This window comes from Symphodus melops (genome assembly GCF_947650265.1).
Source record: "Symphodus melops genome assembly, chromosome: 22".
Taxonomy (NCBI): domain Eukaryota; kingdom Metazoa; phylum Chordata; class Actinopteri; order Labriformes; family Labridae; genus Symphodus; species Symphodus melops.
Window position 1 is genome coordinate 2,614,980 of NC_136712.1, and position 18,011 is coordinate 2,632,990.

Here is an 18,011-nt window from a genome sequence, read left to right on the forward strand (position 1 = left end):
TCGAAGGGAAACTACAAGCCAAGAAAAAGTCTCGCTTGGTGCAGAAATGCATCAAATGAGATTCACAGTGGAAACATTAGCTGAAAATGTGAAAGACTCGAGGGCTGTAGGGAGGTTCATTTACATAACATCTAGACTTATAATCGCACCACGAGCACAGCTGAAGGACGGATTCACTTTTAGAAGAGGCTAAAACATTTGCAAATTCAACACCAGCTGAAGCATAAAGGATGAGGCCGTGTGTGCTTCACCGTGTGGGGGATTTGCATCGGCCTTCTTTATTCAAGACGGGAGATAAGCTCGTGTTGTTGACTGCATGGCACAGAGCGACAGGAGGTGCTACTCCAGCTCTGACTAAAGCTGGCTAATGTGTGCGCCCCGCTGATGGAGCCGGGAGCGGGGACCTTGCCGTGGGGAGACGACAGTCTGATAAAAACATGCAGGAAAGAGCCAAAAGGAAACTTTTTTTTTTTTTCTGCCGCTCGGAGAGGAAAGTCGTTTATTCCTGCCTCCAATCCATCCATTTATTGAGCACTAATAGGAGCCAGAGGTAGACACAAACATGCCGCTACTCATAAACTAGACCTGACTGTAACTCTGCCAACACACAGACGTGTGACTCATTTGTTAAAAACGAATCAGCAGCTGTCCCGGAGTGACACGCGGACTAATTGAGTCAGCTCAGTGATCAATCAACTCAGAGATCCCGTCTTAATGCTATAGAAGTAGTGCTCCGTGCATACGTGTTATTTGTTAGTGACAACAGGAGGATGGTTCAATACCTGAAAGAAAACACATGAATGTGTGTGTGTGTGTGTGTGTGTGTGTGTGTGTGTGTGTGTGTGTGTGTGTGTGTGTGTGTGTGTGTGTGTGTGTGTGTGTGTGTGTGTGTGTGTGTGTGTGTGTGTGTGTGTGTGTGTGTGTGTGTGTGTGTGTGTGTGTGTGTGTGTGTGTGTGTGTGTGTGTGTGTGTGTGTTTGTGACTTAAGATAACCTGCAAGAATGAAACATCACATGTGGAAAGAGCTGCAAAGACTTTTCTATCAAGAGTGTTTTAATATCTCTCTCTTCAGATTCTGACTGGATTTTTTTATTTCCTTCGATATCAATATCGGCCCATATCGGTCGGATTGGCGGGGTCGTTCTAAATGAACTGATCAATTGGTTCTTTATTTGAATTGGAGAGTTAGATACATTTTATTAAACGTGAATTATTGAATATGAGGAAACTAAAGGCACATTTTGTATTTTGGATGTTGGAGTCTTTACAGTGTTTCAGAAACACTGAAAATGACGAAGGTTATAACACATGAGATGTCTTTGAGTCGCCTCATAACCTCGCCGCGAGCCACGCTGTGTCTGACGCAGCACACCAGATTAGCACGGGCTGAATTAGACGAGTGTGTGTTTGAGTGTCGGGGAGGAAATAATGGGATTGGGAGATCAAGAGATTTAGTGGCGGGGATGTTTTTAAACGGAGCCTTCTTTAGCCAATCACTGAAAGCCGCTTCATTATCATGGGATGTCGTGTCATTCACAGATAAATGGACCGAGGTGGACGACCTGCATTTGCATGAAGATGACCGATGAAGCAGCGATGTAGGTGAGTGGCTGTTTTCAGTTTAAATAAGTGATGAAAATCATTCAAAATCAGAGTCAAACAGAGATTGATCTTGAATTTCCCTCGGGATCAATAAAGTATCGATCTATCTATCTAGACAGCTGTTTTGATAAATGCCTCTTCTGCGTTGCTGTGTGCACAAGAGGAGAAAAATAGAGGAGTGGAAACATGGCGACCGTTAATAAAATGGGAGTGTCTGCTTCAAGGCCTCCTCTTTGATTGGTCAGTTGTCTGTTTTAGTGAGCAGGACTTCATTACCGCGGCTCCTCCAGACGATCCCTACAGCCCAGACTCAAATCTCAGCAACCAATCAAACCGCGGGGTTTTTGTTGTTGTTGTTCTTTTATGCGACGAGAGGAATGTCTCTATACAGTCGATGCTACAGCTACTTAGCAAGCTTGTGCTATCAACGGTGATCTGCAGGTTTTCAGCTTTACTGTTCTCCTCACCCAGCATGATCACTTTCTTACCTAACAGCACACACACACACACACACACACACACAGCTCTTTACACAGATACACAGATGCACTCAGACTGACTCCAGATGAGGTTTTTAAACGCTGAGCACAGCCAACTGCGATCGGCCGGCCGAGGCCACTCTGCTCCGACAGACTCGAGAATAACACATACTCCTGTGTGCTCATAATGTCTCATCACGCTGGATACAGAACAGTGTACAGGTTACAGAAAGCACCTGCGAGGCCGAATGGAGCTGAAACGCTTCCCTGGAACCGATTGAACGAAGTTGGGAAAGAAAATGTTGCTTGAATAATAAATGAAACGGTTCCACGCTGCGTCTCTAACGGCGCGATCCATCATAAAGTGTGCACAACCGCTGAACACTCTGCGGTATAATTAGCTTCACAACTTTTTAATGAAGGCTCATTGCCTGTCTGTATACTGCTACTGGATGCCTTGAATTTCTATCTATCTATCTATCTATCTATCTATCTATCTATCTATCTATCTATCTATCTATCTATCTATCTATCTATCTATCTATCTATCTATCTATCTATCTATCTATCTATCTATCTATCTATCTATCTATCTATCTATCTATCTATCTATCTATCTATCTATCTATCTATCTATCTATCTATCTATCTATCTATCTATCTATCTATCTATCTATCTATCTATCTATCTATCTATCTATCTATCTATCTATCTATCTATCTATCTATCTATCTATCTATCTATCTATCTATCTATCTATCTATCTATCTATCTATCTATCTATCTATCTATCTATCTATCTATCTATCTATCTATCTATCTATCTATCTATCTATCTATCTATCTATCTATCTATCTATCTATCTATCTATCTATCTATCTATCTATCTATCTATCTATCTATACTTCTCAGTTTACTGATTTTATAAATAAAGAGAGTTTAGATTTTAAATGGTCACTTAATGGACCTGAGCTCGTTCTTCTGATTACACCTACACATTCATTTTAAGTAAAGTCTTCATCCATACGCCCACAAAGCAGGACACATCGGACACGTGGCTGCAAGAGCTGGGGATTGAACCCTCAACCTTCCAGCCGCCCCTTTCTGCCTATGAAGTTGTGCGAAGGAAGCTGGACTCAAAATCAGCTGACCTGGATTCAAGTCACACACAGAATAAAGAAGAGTTTTCAGTTCATCTTTAAAAAGCACCGTTAAAGGTGAAATGAGATGTGAAGCGTGTGCTGCCTGGAGGAGAGATGAGCTGTGACTCTGTGACCACAGAGAGGAGCCTCCTGTGGGGGGGACGAGGAGCAGACCGGGGAGGGGGGGTCAGACCTTCCCCCAGGGGCTCCGGAGGTACAGCAGAGAAGCAGCCGGGGAATAAATGGAAAAGCAAAAACAGAACAAACAAGGAGCGGACTGGAATACAAAGTGGGACATTAAAACACGACCTCCCCCCCAGAGCTAAACCTAAACTAAGAGAAAACTTTTCAATTTCAACATCTTGTTCGTCTTTTTTTAAAGCATATAAGCAGAAAAAAACTCAATTTGTCAGGCGCTGCTTGAATCTCCATATATGGTCATGTCTGCGCTCTGATTAGACTCCATCCTCACCTTTGTTCCGTCAGTGCAGCAGCCTTAACGGACACCTGAAACACCCACACGCGTGTGCTGAAGCCCAACCCAAGGTGTGGCTGTGTGGACGTAAACACCGTGCGTCTAATTATAGTGTTGCTGCACCGCCTTCAAGTCTTAACAGGCCGCTCGCTCGCTCGCTCGCTCTCTCTCTCGCTCTCTGCACACGCCCCCACACTAAGCTGAGCTCGAGGCGGGCTTAGCAGGACACTTCGACATCCTCCAGAGGCTGAATACACTTCAGCCTGCGCAGAGTTGAGTTCGGCGGGCTGTAATTATTCACGGATCACTTCAGTGTTGTGTCGTTATTCAATCGTGAATCCTCACGGCGCTTTTCCAAATATTTCCGCCGCTCAAAATGTCAAAAAGCCACTTCATGTCATCCAATCGCTCTTTCATCGTTGTCATGTTTTTTTCATATTGTCTCTCTTCTTCTAATCCGCTTCCTGTCTCTAAATCCATCCACTTAACAACAGACGCAACAAAATCCGTCGATGAAGACAGACGACAGGAAATCAGTCGGAAGTATCGGCCCGATTTAAACGCTGCGTCATGTTGGATGTGCTGTTCGTGGAGTTTGCTCACAGTCGGTTTTCTTCTCACCTCTTTTCATTTTCTGTCTTGAAGCCAAAATGTTTGCACACCTGGTGCGTCCTCAGTTTTTTAAATCTCGCTCTGCAGCTGCTGCTGACGCTCATCGTATTATTGAGATTTATCTTTCAGGGCACCTTCGAATCGCTTCATCACCAGTCCACGATGAATCTTTAAATCCCTAAAATGAATCCAGTGTTGCAGCTCTTAAAGAGTAGCAGCTAAGCGACCTTTCGAGTTATTTGTCTAAAACCATGATAATAAAAGGGCGTGACTCCGGACTGACCTGAAGAAGGAGGATTTAAAGCTAAACTTGCAGAGGATTTAGACTGGATTTTAAAAACAACGTAATATTTGGGAGAGTGCATCAAATGAAGTTTTCATTTTGCTCGCTGCTTTTCAATCCCTCTGATGTGCGCAGTGCGTGTGCAAAGAGATAAGACGTGAGAGGCAGCCGAATCTCCAGCAGCAGCACTTTATTGTTCCTGAGGTGGAACGGTTACAGCTCTGACACGGCCAAGGAAAAACCCCTCCTGAGCCTCATTACAGAAAGACAGACGGAGAGAGATGAGACAGGACGGCATCAAGGAGTGACTCATCGTTAACATCCTGTCATACTCAGCTCATCATCCTTCTCCCTTCACACTGACGGAAAAATCAGATCTGTGATCAGAAAACTTGAAAGGCAACAACAGACTTGGTGACAGTGTGACACAAGCGAAAAATGTTCTTCATGGAGACGACGTGCAGGGAAATGAAAACAGACGACACTGGTACGTGCGTATGAGAACGACAGCGTGCTAGCAGGATCACTTACAGCGTGCTTCCTCATCCTAGTTTAGCATGTTAGCATGTTCACGTTTGCTAATGTTGACCTGAGGAATCCAACATCGACCAAGTTTGAGCAAATATGTCAAATATGTGGCCGTCGTTCCCCGAAGAAAAAAAAAAAAGATTTAATTCTTGTGGTCGTCCAGATGGAAAATCAAGAAGATTGTTTCGCTTCATCAGGAAGTTTGAAATGCCAAATTACCTGCTGATATTTCAGGGATCGAGATCTTAGAATCATCCAAGAACAAGATTGACAAAGCGACCACCAAGGTACGCTTTCCTTATGGGGCTAACATTTTTTTATTTTTTTTGCCCTTACATCAATCCGAGCCACATGAAGAACAGATCGAGATCTTCCCGATGCAAACAGGATGTGACAGTCTCTCCTCTGATGGAGACAAAACAGCCTTTCAAAGAACTCAGTGTTTTAAAGCATTGTGCTGAAACTATCTGAGCAGAGCGGCTCCCCCTATGATTAGATTTGAAATAATAACACCGAATGACGCACAGCATTCAAACGGCGTTCAGTCTGCAGCTGAAAATCTTTTCAGGCCTTATCTGATGGTTGTTATTAAACTCGTCTCAGAAGGAACGGTGCTGATGTGATAAGAGAGGAAAATGAACTATATTTAGAGAGCAACGCTCCAAGTTGATTTCCTTTTTCCACGAGGACTTTTCTCCACAGAAGGGGGAGCTGCGGTTTGTTGTTGTGGTGCAGGTCGAAGTAAACTTTGAAGACGCTGTTTTCCAATCTATTCTGTATGTAACCGAAGTAAAGAAAGAAGAAGACACACTGTGGGGGAGATGGTCCGCAACACGGCTGCTTTAACGCCACAAAAGGGAAACTGGGGAAAACAGTGAATCAATGAATCACACTCCAGCAAAAAAAGAGCGAGCGAGTATTGAGCTAAAAATCAATCAACTGTTGGAAATCCAATGATTTTCAAAGGAGCCCAGCATCAGCTAATGACTTGGTATAACAAGACCGACGCATACAGACAAAATGCACACACACACAAACACACACACACTATCTGCACCTCACTTGTGTATGACCTGCTTTCACACCCACACACAGTTTTATAGTCAATGATAAATAAATTTAAAAAAAAAGTTGTAATCCCTCCTCTCCTCTTGTAATCTGAGATTTTAATCTCCGCAAAGATTACCCAGCAGCCCTTGCTTCCATTCAAGCAGGGGGCCTTAAAGAAAGAAAAAAAAAAAAGATGTGAAGGATACCCAGCAGGATGAATGAGGAGAATACAGATGTGTGAGGTTGTAATCCTGAGACGGAGACAGGAAAAAAAAGGGGGATTAAGAGGGAGGAGAGGAGGAAGTGATGATGACACAGAGTGACATAAGAAGAAGAAGAAGAGAGAGAGGAAATCCAGCGTGCTGCAACAAGTGGAGGTCAGCGTTTGAAGTGCACAGGTGGAGCTTATAAAACCCGACTGAAAGGAGTGAAGGCTCGGGTCAAGCTGTGGCCTTTAAAGGTGCACTTGTCTTTTCAGCTGAACTAATCTACTGTTCTCCATTAGATTAGGCCAGATACATCATGAATGTATGTATGGCCCATCCATACATCCCTTTTTTTTTTTTTTTTTACTAATACAGTTTTCTAGTGTTTTAGTCAAGACCTCACTAACTGAGAACAAGATGTACCTGAGACCAGAGTGCTCAGAGGCCGAGTCAAGACCAAGACCGAGACCGAGGCAGAGCGAGAAAAATGAAGCTCTTAGAAAATGTGCATTGCATACCAACAGCTCTGAATCCCTGCTTCTGCTCAGACCCTTTGTGGTCTGATATAATTTGATGATTGTATAGAGTCCAACATAAAACTGAGGATTTCACCGTTTTTATTTTTAGGTTGTTTAAACTCACAAGGTTGAAAAGTAAAATGTCTCTACAGCTCCCCTCCTGCATGCATGCAGAATCCAGCCGTGTGAGACACGAGGACATATAGTACTTAAACAGGCTCACATGCAGACACACTGTACACTCATCTGCTCTCTATTTAGATACCCCAATATATCAGAGGAAACAGTCAGGCCACATTCAACACCTCGACAGAGAGACGCTCCGTTTTTGGCTGCATGATTCAGAACATAGCAGCACTCCAAACACACACACGCACACACACACACACACACACGAACACACACCAGCGTACTTTCTGGAGCTCAGTTCACTGAAATGCTGGCGAGAGTACAAACCAGAGTTACGGTGCTAGTAACTGTGAAACGTATCCACGCCGTCTGAATGACCTGCTTTCCTCTGTCAACATACCAACACATGCAAACAGTCACAGGAGGTTACAGAACAGTGAGCGGCAGGTGTGTGTGTGTGTGTGTGTGTGTGTGCGCGCAGCAGGGAGTATTTGTTTACTCTAAAAATGAAACAATGATTCCGTTTATTAACACGAACAATCCCAAAATAAATGTGGATTTTTGAGACAATGGCGCCGTCCCGTATGAGAAACTCACACATGCAGCTCCTCCTGGAAATATATCCAGAGTTTTTCCAGGAGTTTTCTGCAAATGTGAAAGACCCATCTGTGTTCAATGGAAGGAAATGTCTTCCCTTTTCAATCCAGAGAACCGGGAGACGTTACACTCTGCATGAAACACAGGTGTTTGATTACAACCCCAAATGTTCAACTAACCAGCGCACTGATTTAAAAAACGGAAGTCATCGACTCCATCTGTCTGCCCGACGTCTGATCGCGATGCTAACCCGCACGTCTTCATCTCCTGGGAAGCTCGAGCGGAGCCACAGTATGTCACAGTGTTGTGAGAACTCATTAGACGACGCAGAAGCCGTTAAAAATAAAAGGCTGCAGAGGCTGAAAAAGATGCAGGCAGATATCTTCATCCAGCTGCTCTGAAAAGTGTGATAATTGGCAGCGAATCGGCTTTATGCGAGATGACTGGAGGGGGAAAAACCCAGCTACGTGTGTGTGTGTGTGTGTGTGTAGGATCGTTTTAATGGGCAGAATATTTCTGTGTTGGTTAATCCACACCGTGTTACTCACACACTGCTCAATCGCTGCTGCTGATGAGTGTCTTTTCACTGTCAGCTTAACCCACTCAATCTCTAATCCAGAGCAGCGCACACACAAACCTGTTTGCCTCAGTGTGTGTGTGACGTCTCCATCACTACGTCACTCTCTCTCTCTCTCTCTCGCTCACATCTTCCCTCGTGTTCAGAAGTTTCAGCGGTCGCTTTTTTTTCTTCTGCACACGACACAGATTCCACCGGTTGCCGGGACAACAGCGTTGATTGAATGGACATGGGCTCGCACCTCGCCGTAACGACCGATGGGGCGCGGCGAGGCGAGGCGAGGAGGGTGAAAACCATCAATCAGCACCCATTCAACAACATTCACTGCTCCCATTCTGTTCTCGCTCTCCCAATGGCCAAACAAAGGCCGCGGCTCAGCTCATCACGGAGATTTGTGGTGCTGATGAAGGACCCTGTGTGTGTGTGTGTGTGTGTGCGTGCGTGCGTAACAAATGTTTCACTTTCTGGCTTTATGTTTCATCCTTCTAAAATATCATCTACCGCACTCTAATATTGTAAAACCTCGATAACAGAATTTTCTCCGTGCATTATTCTTTGCTGATAACATTGCAATATAGATAGATAGATAGATAGATAGATAGATAGATAGATAGATAGATACTTTATTGATCCCGAGGGAAATTCAAGACACAATATATACACAATCCAGGGTTTTAAAGGATGCCATTGGCTTGGATGATTTTAAAGCCAGCTTCATATTTTATCGTTTCTTTTTCTTTGCCAGATCACAGACTTCGTTTTCTGTGAAATGAAGGTTAATAAAGAAAGAGAAACTCTTTGACATATCTGTTCTTTTGTCCTTCTTCTTCTTCCCCCTCATGATCATCCATCACGGCTTATCTCATCTCACCGTGTCTTGTTCATGAGAGGAAAGTGATCATTTAAATAAAAGGCCTCGTCTGTCACGTCTCTAAAACGAGCCACTGTGAGATAAGAGAAGCACAGCGAGTGCAAGGTTACGCTCATTTCAAGACACGGCGTCCCTCCAACCTTTTATTCCTATTTCCATGTTTTCTTTTTCTTTTATTACAAAACTCAACATTTTCATACGTTTGCATGAAATCCCAGCTGTTGAAACAGTCTTATAATCAATCCAGGATAATCAGAGTGGTTTTCTGTCCATTCGTTCATCTAACAGAAAAAAACAACTCATTGATTCACAAAGACAGTATTGATGGTGTGCTCCAGATCATCAATACTGCTGAGGCTGCTGAACTAAACAAGCAGCTACTCGTCTCCTCAGGGCACAAAGTAATGTTCTTCTTCTTTATTTCTACTTGTATTAAAATCGTTGTCTACTTTCCCCACACGCAGAGACGAATGTAATGGGACTGAGAGCGCGCTCCTGATACGAGGATCATAACAGACTAAATATAAAAGTGACGAGTGGATCCTGTTCCTGCCTTTGTTTGGTGTTTTACGGTGTTTGGCAGCAGCAAACAACTTTGTTTTTCTTCTAGCTGACGGATCCCTCGATTAACTTTCAGTCTCAGGGCGATCAAATCTTCCTCGAACCAAGGATGACTTCTTTGTGTGACAGAACAATCCAAACCAATGACGATTCACAGCTCGCAGGGGAGTGTGTGACAGGACGGCAGCAAAGAGACCTGAAGACGATTCAGCATTCTTCTGTAAAAACGGACTGAAAGCTGCATTAATACGCTGATGAACGCCTTCTTAACCAACCCGAACCTGCTAGTTCAGAATAGAAAAAAAAAAGACAGGGGAACCAGACCTTGAGAAAAACAGTCCCCTGTTTATTGACATCTAAAGAAGAAGAAGAAGAAGAAGAAGAAAAAAATGGCAGAAAGTCACACCGCCGCCCGGAGGGGATACTGTCAGGATCTCCGAGGAGGAAACACTCCCACATCCAGCTTCCTGGAGATCAAAAACACACGCACAGAAACGCCAAGCTTTGAAAGTGTAATCTAATGAAAGAAAACGAAAAAGCTCCTCGCTTCATTAATTATACACAGTACACACACACACACACACACACACACACACAGTTTACACAAACACTTGAAAGCTGCCTGACCTTTAAGAACCATCCATTAGAGATGTTTCAATAAACCAAGTCAACCAAAGTCCCACCTGCCTGAATAAATCAGTTTCCACACTGATATAGTGCACTTCACTTTTTATTGCAGCGGAGATAATCTCACTGTGTCTCCTATATATATTATATATACGGCACCTGTGGGTCCTTCAGAGGAACGTGGATGTATTTCTCTTCAGTTCATGTGGTAATGTTTCTGAGCTTGTGTATCAACAGGGTGAACTTCTCCTTCTCCTTCATAAAGACTTTTCAGCCACTGTCTGTAAAATACGCCTCGAGGAAAAATGACTAACGCTGCATCCTTCCACAACAACTAGTGCTGAGGTGCCCTTAAGCAAGGCTTGTGATGCTGCACCATCAGCTATTCTCTATACGTGTGTACCGGGCAGCTCCCTCCCTCAGGTCAAACCCCCCCTCAAGTCGATAAGTATCCCCTGAGTGTTTGGTCAAATAACGGTTTTACAAGCCTCGCCGAGGCCGCTGGACGTCTCATGAAAGAGTCATGAGATGAAAAAAAATGGCTCCTTGTGTCGTGTACCTGAGTGTGCAGACAGCAGGACACTGTAACCACACACAGTTGTTCACGTGGGAGCAAACTGGCAGACAATGTTCTCGTTCACGTATCTCTAAAGAATTGTGGCGGTCTTTCAACAATTATATTCAAATCAAGTCAACAGCCTGCACAGGTTCTCCTCCTCCTCCTCCTTTAAAAGCCGTCGTATGACTCCGAATGTTCTGCACACGAGCTGCTCTCTCAGTTTGTGAGTCCCTCCTGTAACTGGGTCAGAGAAGAATCTGTTTTTTCTGTCATAACATGGCATGTTATTCAACCAGGAAGGCACATGTTGTATGACCATTTACCCTTTCTCCAAACAGGGAGCTCTGAAAACGCAACAGGAACTTGAACCCAACTTGAGAAAGCGCCACCACCCCACTCTGTGTTTATATCCATATCATCCACCTCTTGTGACTTTATATTACCACAAACACAGACACACTGTTTATGCCTCGGGGGTGCACATACTGCTTTGCAAACAGCCTCTACATGATGCATAGATGAAAAGACTTCTGGATGATAGAAAGGGCGTCTCAGCGTCGAGATGAATTAAACAACCATGACAAGTTCAACGTCTGGCCAGGGAGAGATTTATAAGAAGCCCAATCTATCTCCAACCAAACTCAACAAAATCTGTCACTTTAATGTCCCCCGAGTGCAGCAACAGAAGTGAAACATGATATAGGAGCTTTTTTAAAACGGGCTCCTCTACTCACCGCAGTGCATTTTGGCAGGGGCACGTTTTTTGTTGGGATTAAGATAGTAAGAGATCAGCTGTAAAAAGGGATTGTGGGGGGGAAATTAAAGGGACGATGCCCAAAGTTAGGTGTCTCTATTCTGAGCCGAAATGTGGACAGGCACCGACAGAATCAGGGGGGGAATGTTTGTTGTCCTGTCACGGACGCTCCCAATTTCCAGGACAGCAAATCATGAATGAATCATTTTCATATGGAGTCTGGCGCAGATGCAACACGTACTACATGTCTTGACTAGTCGGTGGAAAAGCGGTTTGACAGCTGCACATCACGTCGATTTAACAACAAAAATGTCTAAGGACAGAACTGAATAAATAAACTTTGATTTACGGGAGTTGTCAACCCCCTCTCGGTGTCTTTGAAATGGACATTTAACACCTGCGTTGCCTTTATCGACGCAGTCAGATATTACACCATGCAAACGTAACGTAATGCAATATGTGTAATGCATTAAAGCAGAATTAATGAGTGCGTAATTACCATGTTATTCCTCCCGCTGGTGCGTCCTTACTTCTGTTAAACTTTTCTCTGCAGCAGCAGCAGCAGCACAACAAGCTGCGGACATAATCTCCGGACTCAAACCGGATCCCTCGATTCGTTGTCCTGCAGAGGAAACTTCTCCGTTGTCATCGTCGGTGAAACTCACGCCATCACGGCTCTCCTCCTCCTCATAGCTTTCTGCAACACACCGTTATTACAAACCGGTCCGACCGACCGACTGACGGAGAGACTCGTTCACCCGGCCAGCCCGCCGCGGTAATCCCTCTAAAAAATCCCCCGCGAGCCAGGCAAACACAATGTGCGATTACGCCCCGCCCACCGAATCCACAGAGGGAGGGGCTGCGTGGGATATCAAATACACCCACATGAATATATACATGAGAACAGAAGATCCACCAAATTAGATCTGTTGCTTCATTCACTTTTACAAGTTTTTTTTGTCTGTTTGTTTTGCTCTGTTGAAGTCCATTAATGTACTGAGATTTTTTTTTTTTTGGACATAAACTGAAAGTTGCTCACAGGTCCTTTAAGTCCAAAGACTCTTCATGCTTTTGGACTATTTGAGTCATTGTTTTTTTAAACCGTGCTTGTAAGGTGTCCATGTTTTTTTTTTTTAAAGGCTCTTAAATAAAATATTATTATTATTAGAGTTTTTGATCATGTTTAAAGTAAAAACACACACACACACACAGTTGCCTTGATAATCAGGCAGCTGATACACACTGACACCCTCCTCATCTCAAATAAAAGGATGGATGAATTACCCCACCAAGGTCTGGGGAATGAGTCATGAATGATTTAAAAGGCGCAGCAGGTCTACTCTGACCGTATGCTGATAATGAAACTAATTAACATGGTTAGTGGCCTTGTTATGTGATCCGGGACCTGCTCATAGTTTATTATCTTCGCTTGCATTAAGTATTCATCCTTACAATAAATGTCCGCTCTCTCACCCTGCATCCTAAATAACACATGCACACTGATGGGTGTTTTATCCCTGTCTTACTTGTGTCATTCCTCTCCTCTCCTCTCCTCTCTCCTTTCCAGAGCAAATCGACCTGAAGGCCTCCTTACGAGGACAGTAGTGAGTCAGCCACCTGTTAATCACTGTGACGAGTGTGCATGCTGACAGTTGGGACACTCGGCGACCTGGTGATTCAGCCTGCGGTACGCAGAACCTGCACGGCACGAGCTCTGTTATTGAAATTTGATTTCGATCCATAGGCCTACTGATTCAATCGTATCATTCCATGAATGCGCGTGTGCGTACTCAGAAAGATCCCTGCACAGCTTTTGGGATGGATTCAGGATAAATCATTTTGCTGCAATCAATCTAAATAACCTAATAAACTTCCAGTCCATTTCCCCTGGCCATTGATTTACAGTATCCATGCCTGTACGTGTGAAACAGAGATAGGAAGCATGGAGTTAAATGTGACATTTAATTAAGTTCAGATGGTGCTCGCTTTGTACTTAAGCATTGATTTTTTTTTTTGCAGTGAGGGCATTGGCTGTGAGTTCCCTGGAAACAACTTTAGCCTTATGTAAATGCCATTAAGAGCAGATGCCTAATGGATATTGCAGCACTATTACATGTGTGAGTCTGTCAGAGCAACAGCAGGGATATTTTTGGCTTTCCTCTCTCTGCTTGCTTTGATTCACTACAAAGACAATCAAAAAAATGCACTCCCTGACATGCATGCCATTGCAATTCTTCCTCTAAATGTCATCACATTTGACTTTTAATAAGTGCAGTGGAGTTCAAAATCCTGTCAGCTTTCAAGAAGAGAGATGCAGTGTATTATTTCTGATCTGGCGAGGATGAATGTCAAATTTAATTGACACAAAAAGGCATAAAATCCATGCATGCGTCAAGGATTGAAGGATTTGCGTTGCATGCATAAAATCCACTCAGTTAATCACAAGATGCTATTGTTCCCCCTTCCCCAGCAGCCATGTTTGTGTTCTTTATGGGCTTCCTGCAGCACTTCCTGTCTCCATCTCAGCTGTGACGTCAGTCTGACCTCCCTCACACTGGAGACACCCGGGAACGCTGATCCGGGTCAGGGGCGGTTTTTTTTGGGTTGGGCTCTTGGTTGTTTAGTTGAGGAAGAGGAGCGGTGCGTTCTGTCGGAGAGGGACTTTGGAGCGATTCTGGAATTTTTTCTCGGGTCAGGGTATCAGATTCGTTCCTGTGGGGATATAGAATGTTTAGGGAGGAAACTGGAACATTCTGGAATGTTTAAGCTCAGGATGCTCCGGTGGGGTTTTTGGTACTTTGGTTGGAATGTTCCAGAGGGATTCTAGAATTTTTGGAGGGTATCAAGTTTTTTTTTTTCTGTGGGGGGGGATGTTGAGGTTGAGGGGTTAAAACACAAACACACACATTTAGTCGACTTGACCGTCAAATATCAGCAACCTGAACAGAACAGCTCGGTTTAGCTTCATATTTCGTCCTTGAATGATGGTCGGTTGTTATGATCAAACTGTGACACAGCAAGCCGCCACTAGACCCAGCTGTAGTCACACACTCTTTTTGCCACGCTATGACGGATTAAGCTGGGATCTTGTAATATAGCCATCAGTAAGGTCCTTCACCTGCTTTTTGTAAACATAACAATGAGCATGGTCTTGTTACCTGCTCTTTCGTTAATGTTAACAGACACACAGTAAGGTCCTTTACCTGCTTTTGTAAAGTGTCTCGAGATAACGCCTGTTATGAATTGACGCTATATAAATAAAGATTGATTGATTGATTGACTCTGGAAAAGAGGCCTGCTCTCCACACTCAGTAATGAAATGACAAATGAAGATTTAAATGCTGCGCTGCTCTACATTGGTGCTGTGTTTTCATGAATGAAGAGCCTCTTCGGTGTTGTTGTTCATTACTTCCACGGCACTGAAACTAAGGTACATGTTGATGTCAGTTATCACAACTCTACGACTTCATTGTATATTCCTGAGATTGAAAATGTCAGATGCAGAGAGAGAGAGAGAGAGAGAGAGAGAGAGCAGACTGAGAGCTAATTGACACACAGCTGCTTAATCCCGCCGGGTCAAGACTGCGCCTCTGAGTCAGACAGGAAGAGAAACTCCAGACTCCGAGCCGACTGTGTGTTCAGACACGTCTCTTCCACATTCTTGCAGCGTAACACTCAGACTCAGACACTGTATTTGATACAAGACTATCAAATCAACAGATGGTATGGAGATTAAACCCCGAGGAGGTCATGTGCAATTAATCCTCCCATGTTTATACACTGTGGCTGTGTGTGTGCGATTGCTAATGCTATTAAATGACATATAACATTCAAAGAAAAGGACATTATTTGGAGAGAATTACGTGAGCTCTGAGAGTTTTTCACAGTCATTCATGTCTTTATGATATCACTGCCAGAGAGGCTCTAAAATGTGCCTGGAGTTTTGATTTCAGTCGGGTACATTTTAGCCTACATCCAGATGAGCGTAGAGGCTAAATTAAATCTGTGACCCACCGCTATGGGCAGCAGGCATCTGTTGGATATGATGTCATCTGTCATGTAGGGTGAAGACAGAATCAGCATGAGCTCGGGCCACGCTTACACATACACATGCACATCCTTTGGCCCTGTAATTGTAACAGTGAAGTTGTGGTGTATTATTTCTAATTACATAACCTCCACAGAAGCTCAACAGAATAAAAAAGATTCCCCCCCCTTCATGGCTGTGTGCTCTGACACTCTTTTATTAAAGCCCTCAACCTCCGGCTCACTTTTTATTACGTCAGCGCTTTAGTGCCAGCAATTACATTTCTTTCATGATGTGTCTCCTTCTCAGATGATGGTGTCCTTGCCTCTTTCTTTCACCTCATTGCTTGTACATCTCCCTTACTTACTTACTTACTTTCACTTACAGCTGTACCTTAAAAGAAGAAGAAGAAGAAGGCACGCCTGTGAAACTCTGCAGCCCTGCTTCAATCAAACACAGCTCATGATCCTTGTCACTCGCAGTTTCACCCTGAAATAAATGTGTAATCCCTGCGGATGACGATGCCAAAAAAAGATGGATTTGGCAGCAAGGTTAGTTTGAACTACATTGATGTTTTTTTCCCATTTTGCGCGATTGATGCTGAAAGGCCCCATTAGGTGCCGTAGAGGACGAGTAATGACGCTTGCTAGCTTGCTGAAAAAAAACGTGTTGCAGGAGAGAGAGGCTCGGAGGGTCATGAGAGCGGCTGCTGCTGCTGTTTGGCTGTTTATGGGCACAGTGACTAATCAGGCTGAGCATCCAGATACATCAGCAGAGACGAGCAATAAGCACAGCGGACAAGGTCTGACATGCTTTTATTAAACACACTGCAGCTGCAGGGTCCCTGATACCAAGGTCTGCATGAAACACAGACTGACCCTAACCCTCTTCGATACGGCCGACTTGTTAGAAAAGTTCCAATTATTGTTGCCAGTGGCAACCAGCCTTGAGTTGCATCACCGCAGTAAAAGAGAGTGAGCGGTGATCGATGTCCCCACTTGTGCTTTGCCACAATTTTTTGACACACATCCACGACCCCTGAAAATGCATCTGTGACCCACTTTTGGATCCCGAACCCACCAGTTGAGCACCAAGGGTGTTTTATGTTTGGTGCTGCACCCGGGGAAAACTTATTCATAAGAACTTTAAGTTTGAACCGATGAGCTTTCAGACGTCTTTTAATCAAACTCTGTTATTTCTTTGTCTCTTCTCTTTGCTGTCTCTCTACCTCAACAGCATGTCTTTATTGTTCAAACAGATTTAAAAAAAAGAAGAAGAAGAAGAAGCTCCCCTCCTGCCCTGTTGCCCCCTCCTCCTTATGCTCTTTTCAGCTCTTTTCAGCTTTAAAATAGAATCTCTCCAGGGAGGGTTAAGGTTCCCTGCTTTCCAGAACTGTCTTTTGTCCAAGCCTAGCAGGGGAACTAAATCAATGGGGCACATGAATGGACAAGCTGAGAATGAAGAAAACACACACACACACACACACACACACATGGCTGGTGGTTTCTGAAGGGACTCTGGTGGGTAAATTAAAGCCGACTGCCGAGTCGTCTTCAGCCGATAGATGCGGTACTTGTCAAGAACGATCACACGCTCAATATTTCACAATGCCAGATGCATTTTTATTGCGTACAGTTCTTTAAGAGTCGATGACACTGTGAACGAAAACAACATGGCGTGTTTTTGGGAATGGAGCAGATGGTCTTCTAAACAGAGACAGAGAGGGGACGCTGGTGTTAACTCCACTATTGGACACTTATAATAAACAGAGAGGATACATGGCTCTGTAACATTAATAAAGTTGTTTGATTGCATTTTAAAATCTTTGTAAAAACTAGTCTATATATAAAATACATTATTTAACCCTTTGTTAACAACATAGCTATTAATGCATCATTGTTGAATAAAAACCTTTTTCTGAATCGAAATTTGAAATCAGTTAAAATATTCTAAACAGCAACACAGATCTGATCATTTCTTTGGCTTTCATAAAGGACAGTGCAGCCTCTTTGAGCGCACACCGGCACCAGGCAGCTGTTTGAAATAAATATCTAAGAGGTCACACTTTCAAAGCGTGTGGGGGGGGACGAGGGGAGGGGCAGCAGCCACGCTTTTCATGTGTGATCCCGCTACACCCGCACGCCACTGTCCACCGCGCATCACCAGCCTGTGACATTTTGTTCCCTTTGAGACCTTTTTTTGGGGTCATTTAGTTTGTTTTGATTGGAGAATATAAATTGCAGTGGTGGGGACACGTAGGCGTTCAGAGAGAACTGGAAGATTCAGTGGTGTGAAGTGAAAGTGTTCACAGAGATAAAAAAAAAAAAGTGACAGTTCAACAGCTTGTCATATCATCAACGCCGTTAATCTGCTGATGTCACATAGCTCAACAACTGGTGGCGAAAACTCTCT

General features: G+C 43.8%; 1 protein-coding gene and 1 long non-coding RNA gene across 4 annotated transcripts in view; one reads left to right on the top strand and one right to left on the bottom strand.

Moving 5' to 3' along the window:
* LOC306817965 (transmembrane and coiled-coil domain protein 3-like) overlaps positions 1-18,011 on the bottom strand; it is a 31,125-nt gene that overhangs the window by 9,071 nt on the left and 4,043 nt on the right. The window contains exon 1 of one of the 3 annotated variants that reach the window (XM_079335245.1): positions 12,072-12,388. The exons of 1 other annotated variant lie outside the window; for it this stretch is intronic. In XM_079335245.1, the coding sequence (XP_079191371.1) occupies positions 12,072-12,074 (3 nt within the window). In that variant the 5' untranslated portion in view covers positions 12,075-12,388. Of the gene's footprint in view, positions 1-8,260; positions 8,286-12,071; positions 12,389-18,011 lie in introns of those variants that run through there. One more of the 3 variants, XM_079335246.1, reaches the window with a different exon arrangement.
* Positions 16,004-18,011, top strand: part of LOC306817977 — a 12,554-nt gene continuing 10,546 nt past the window's right edge. Inside the window, exon 1 of the long non-coding RNA XR_013778108.1 lies at positions 16,004-16,150. This is a non-coding gene — a long non-coding RNA (uncharacterized lncRNA). The remainder of the gene's footprint in view (positions 16,151-18,011) is intronic.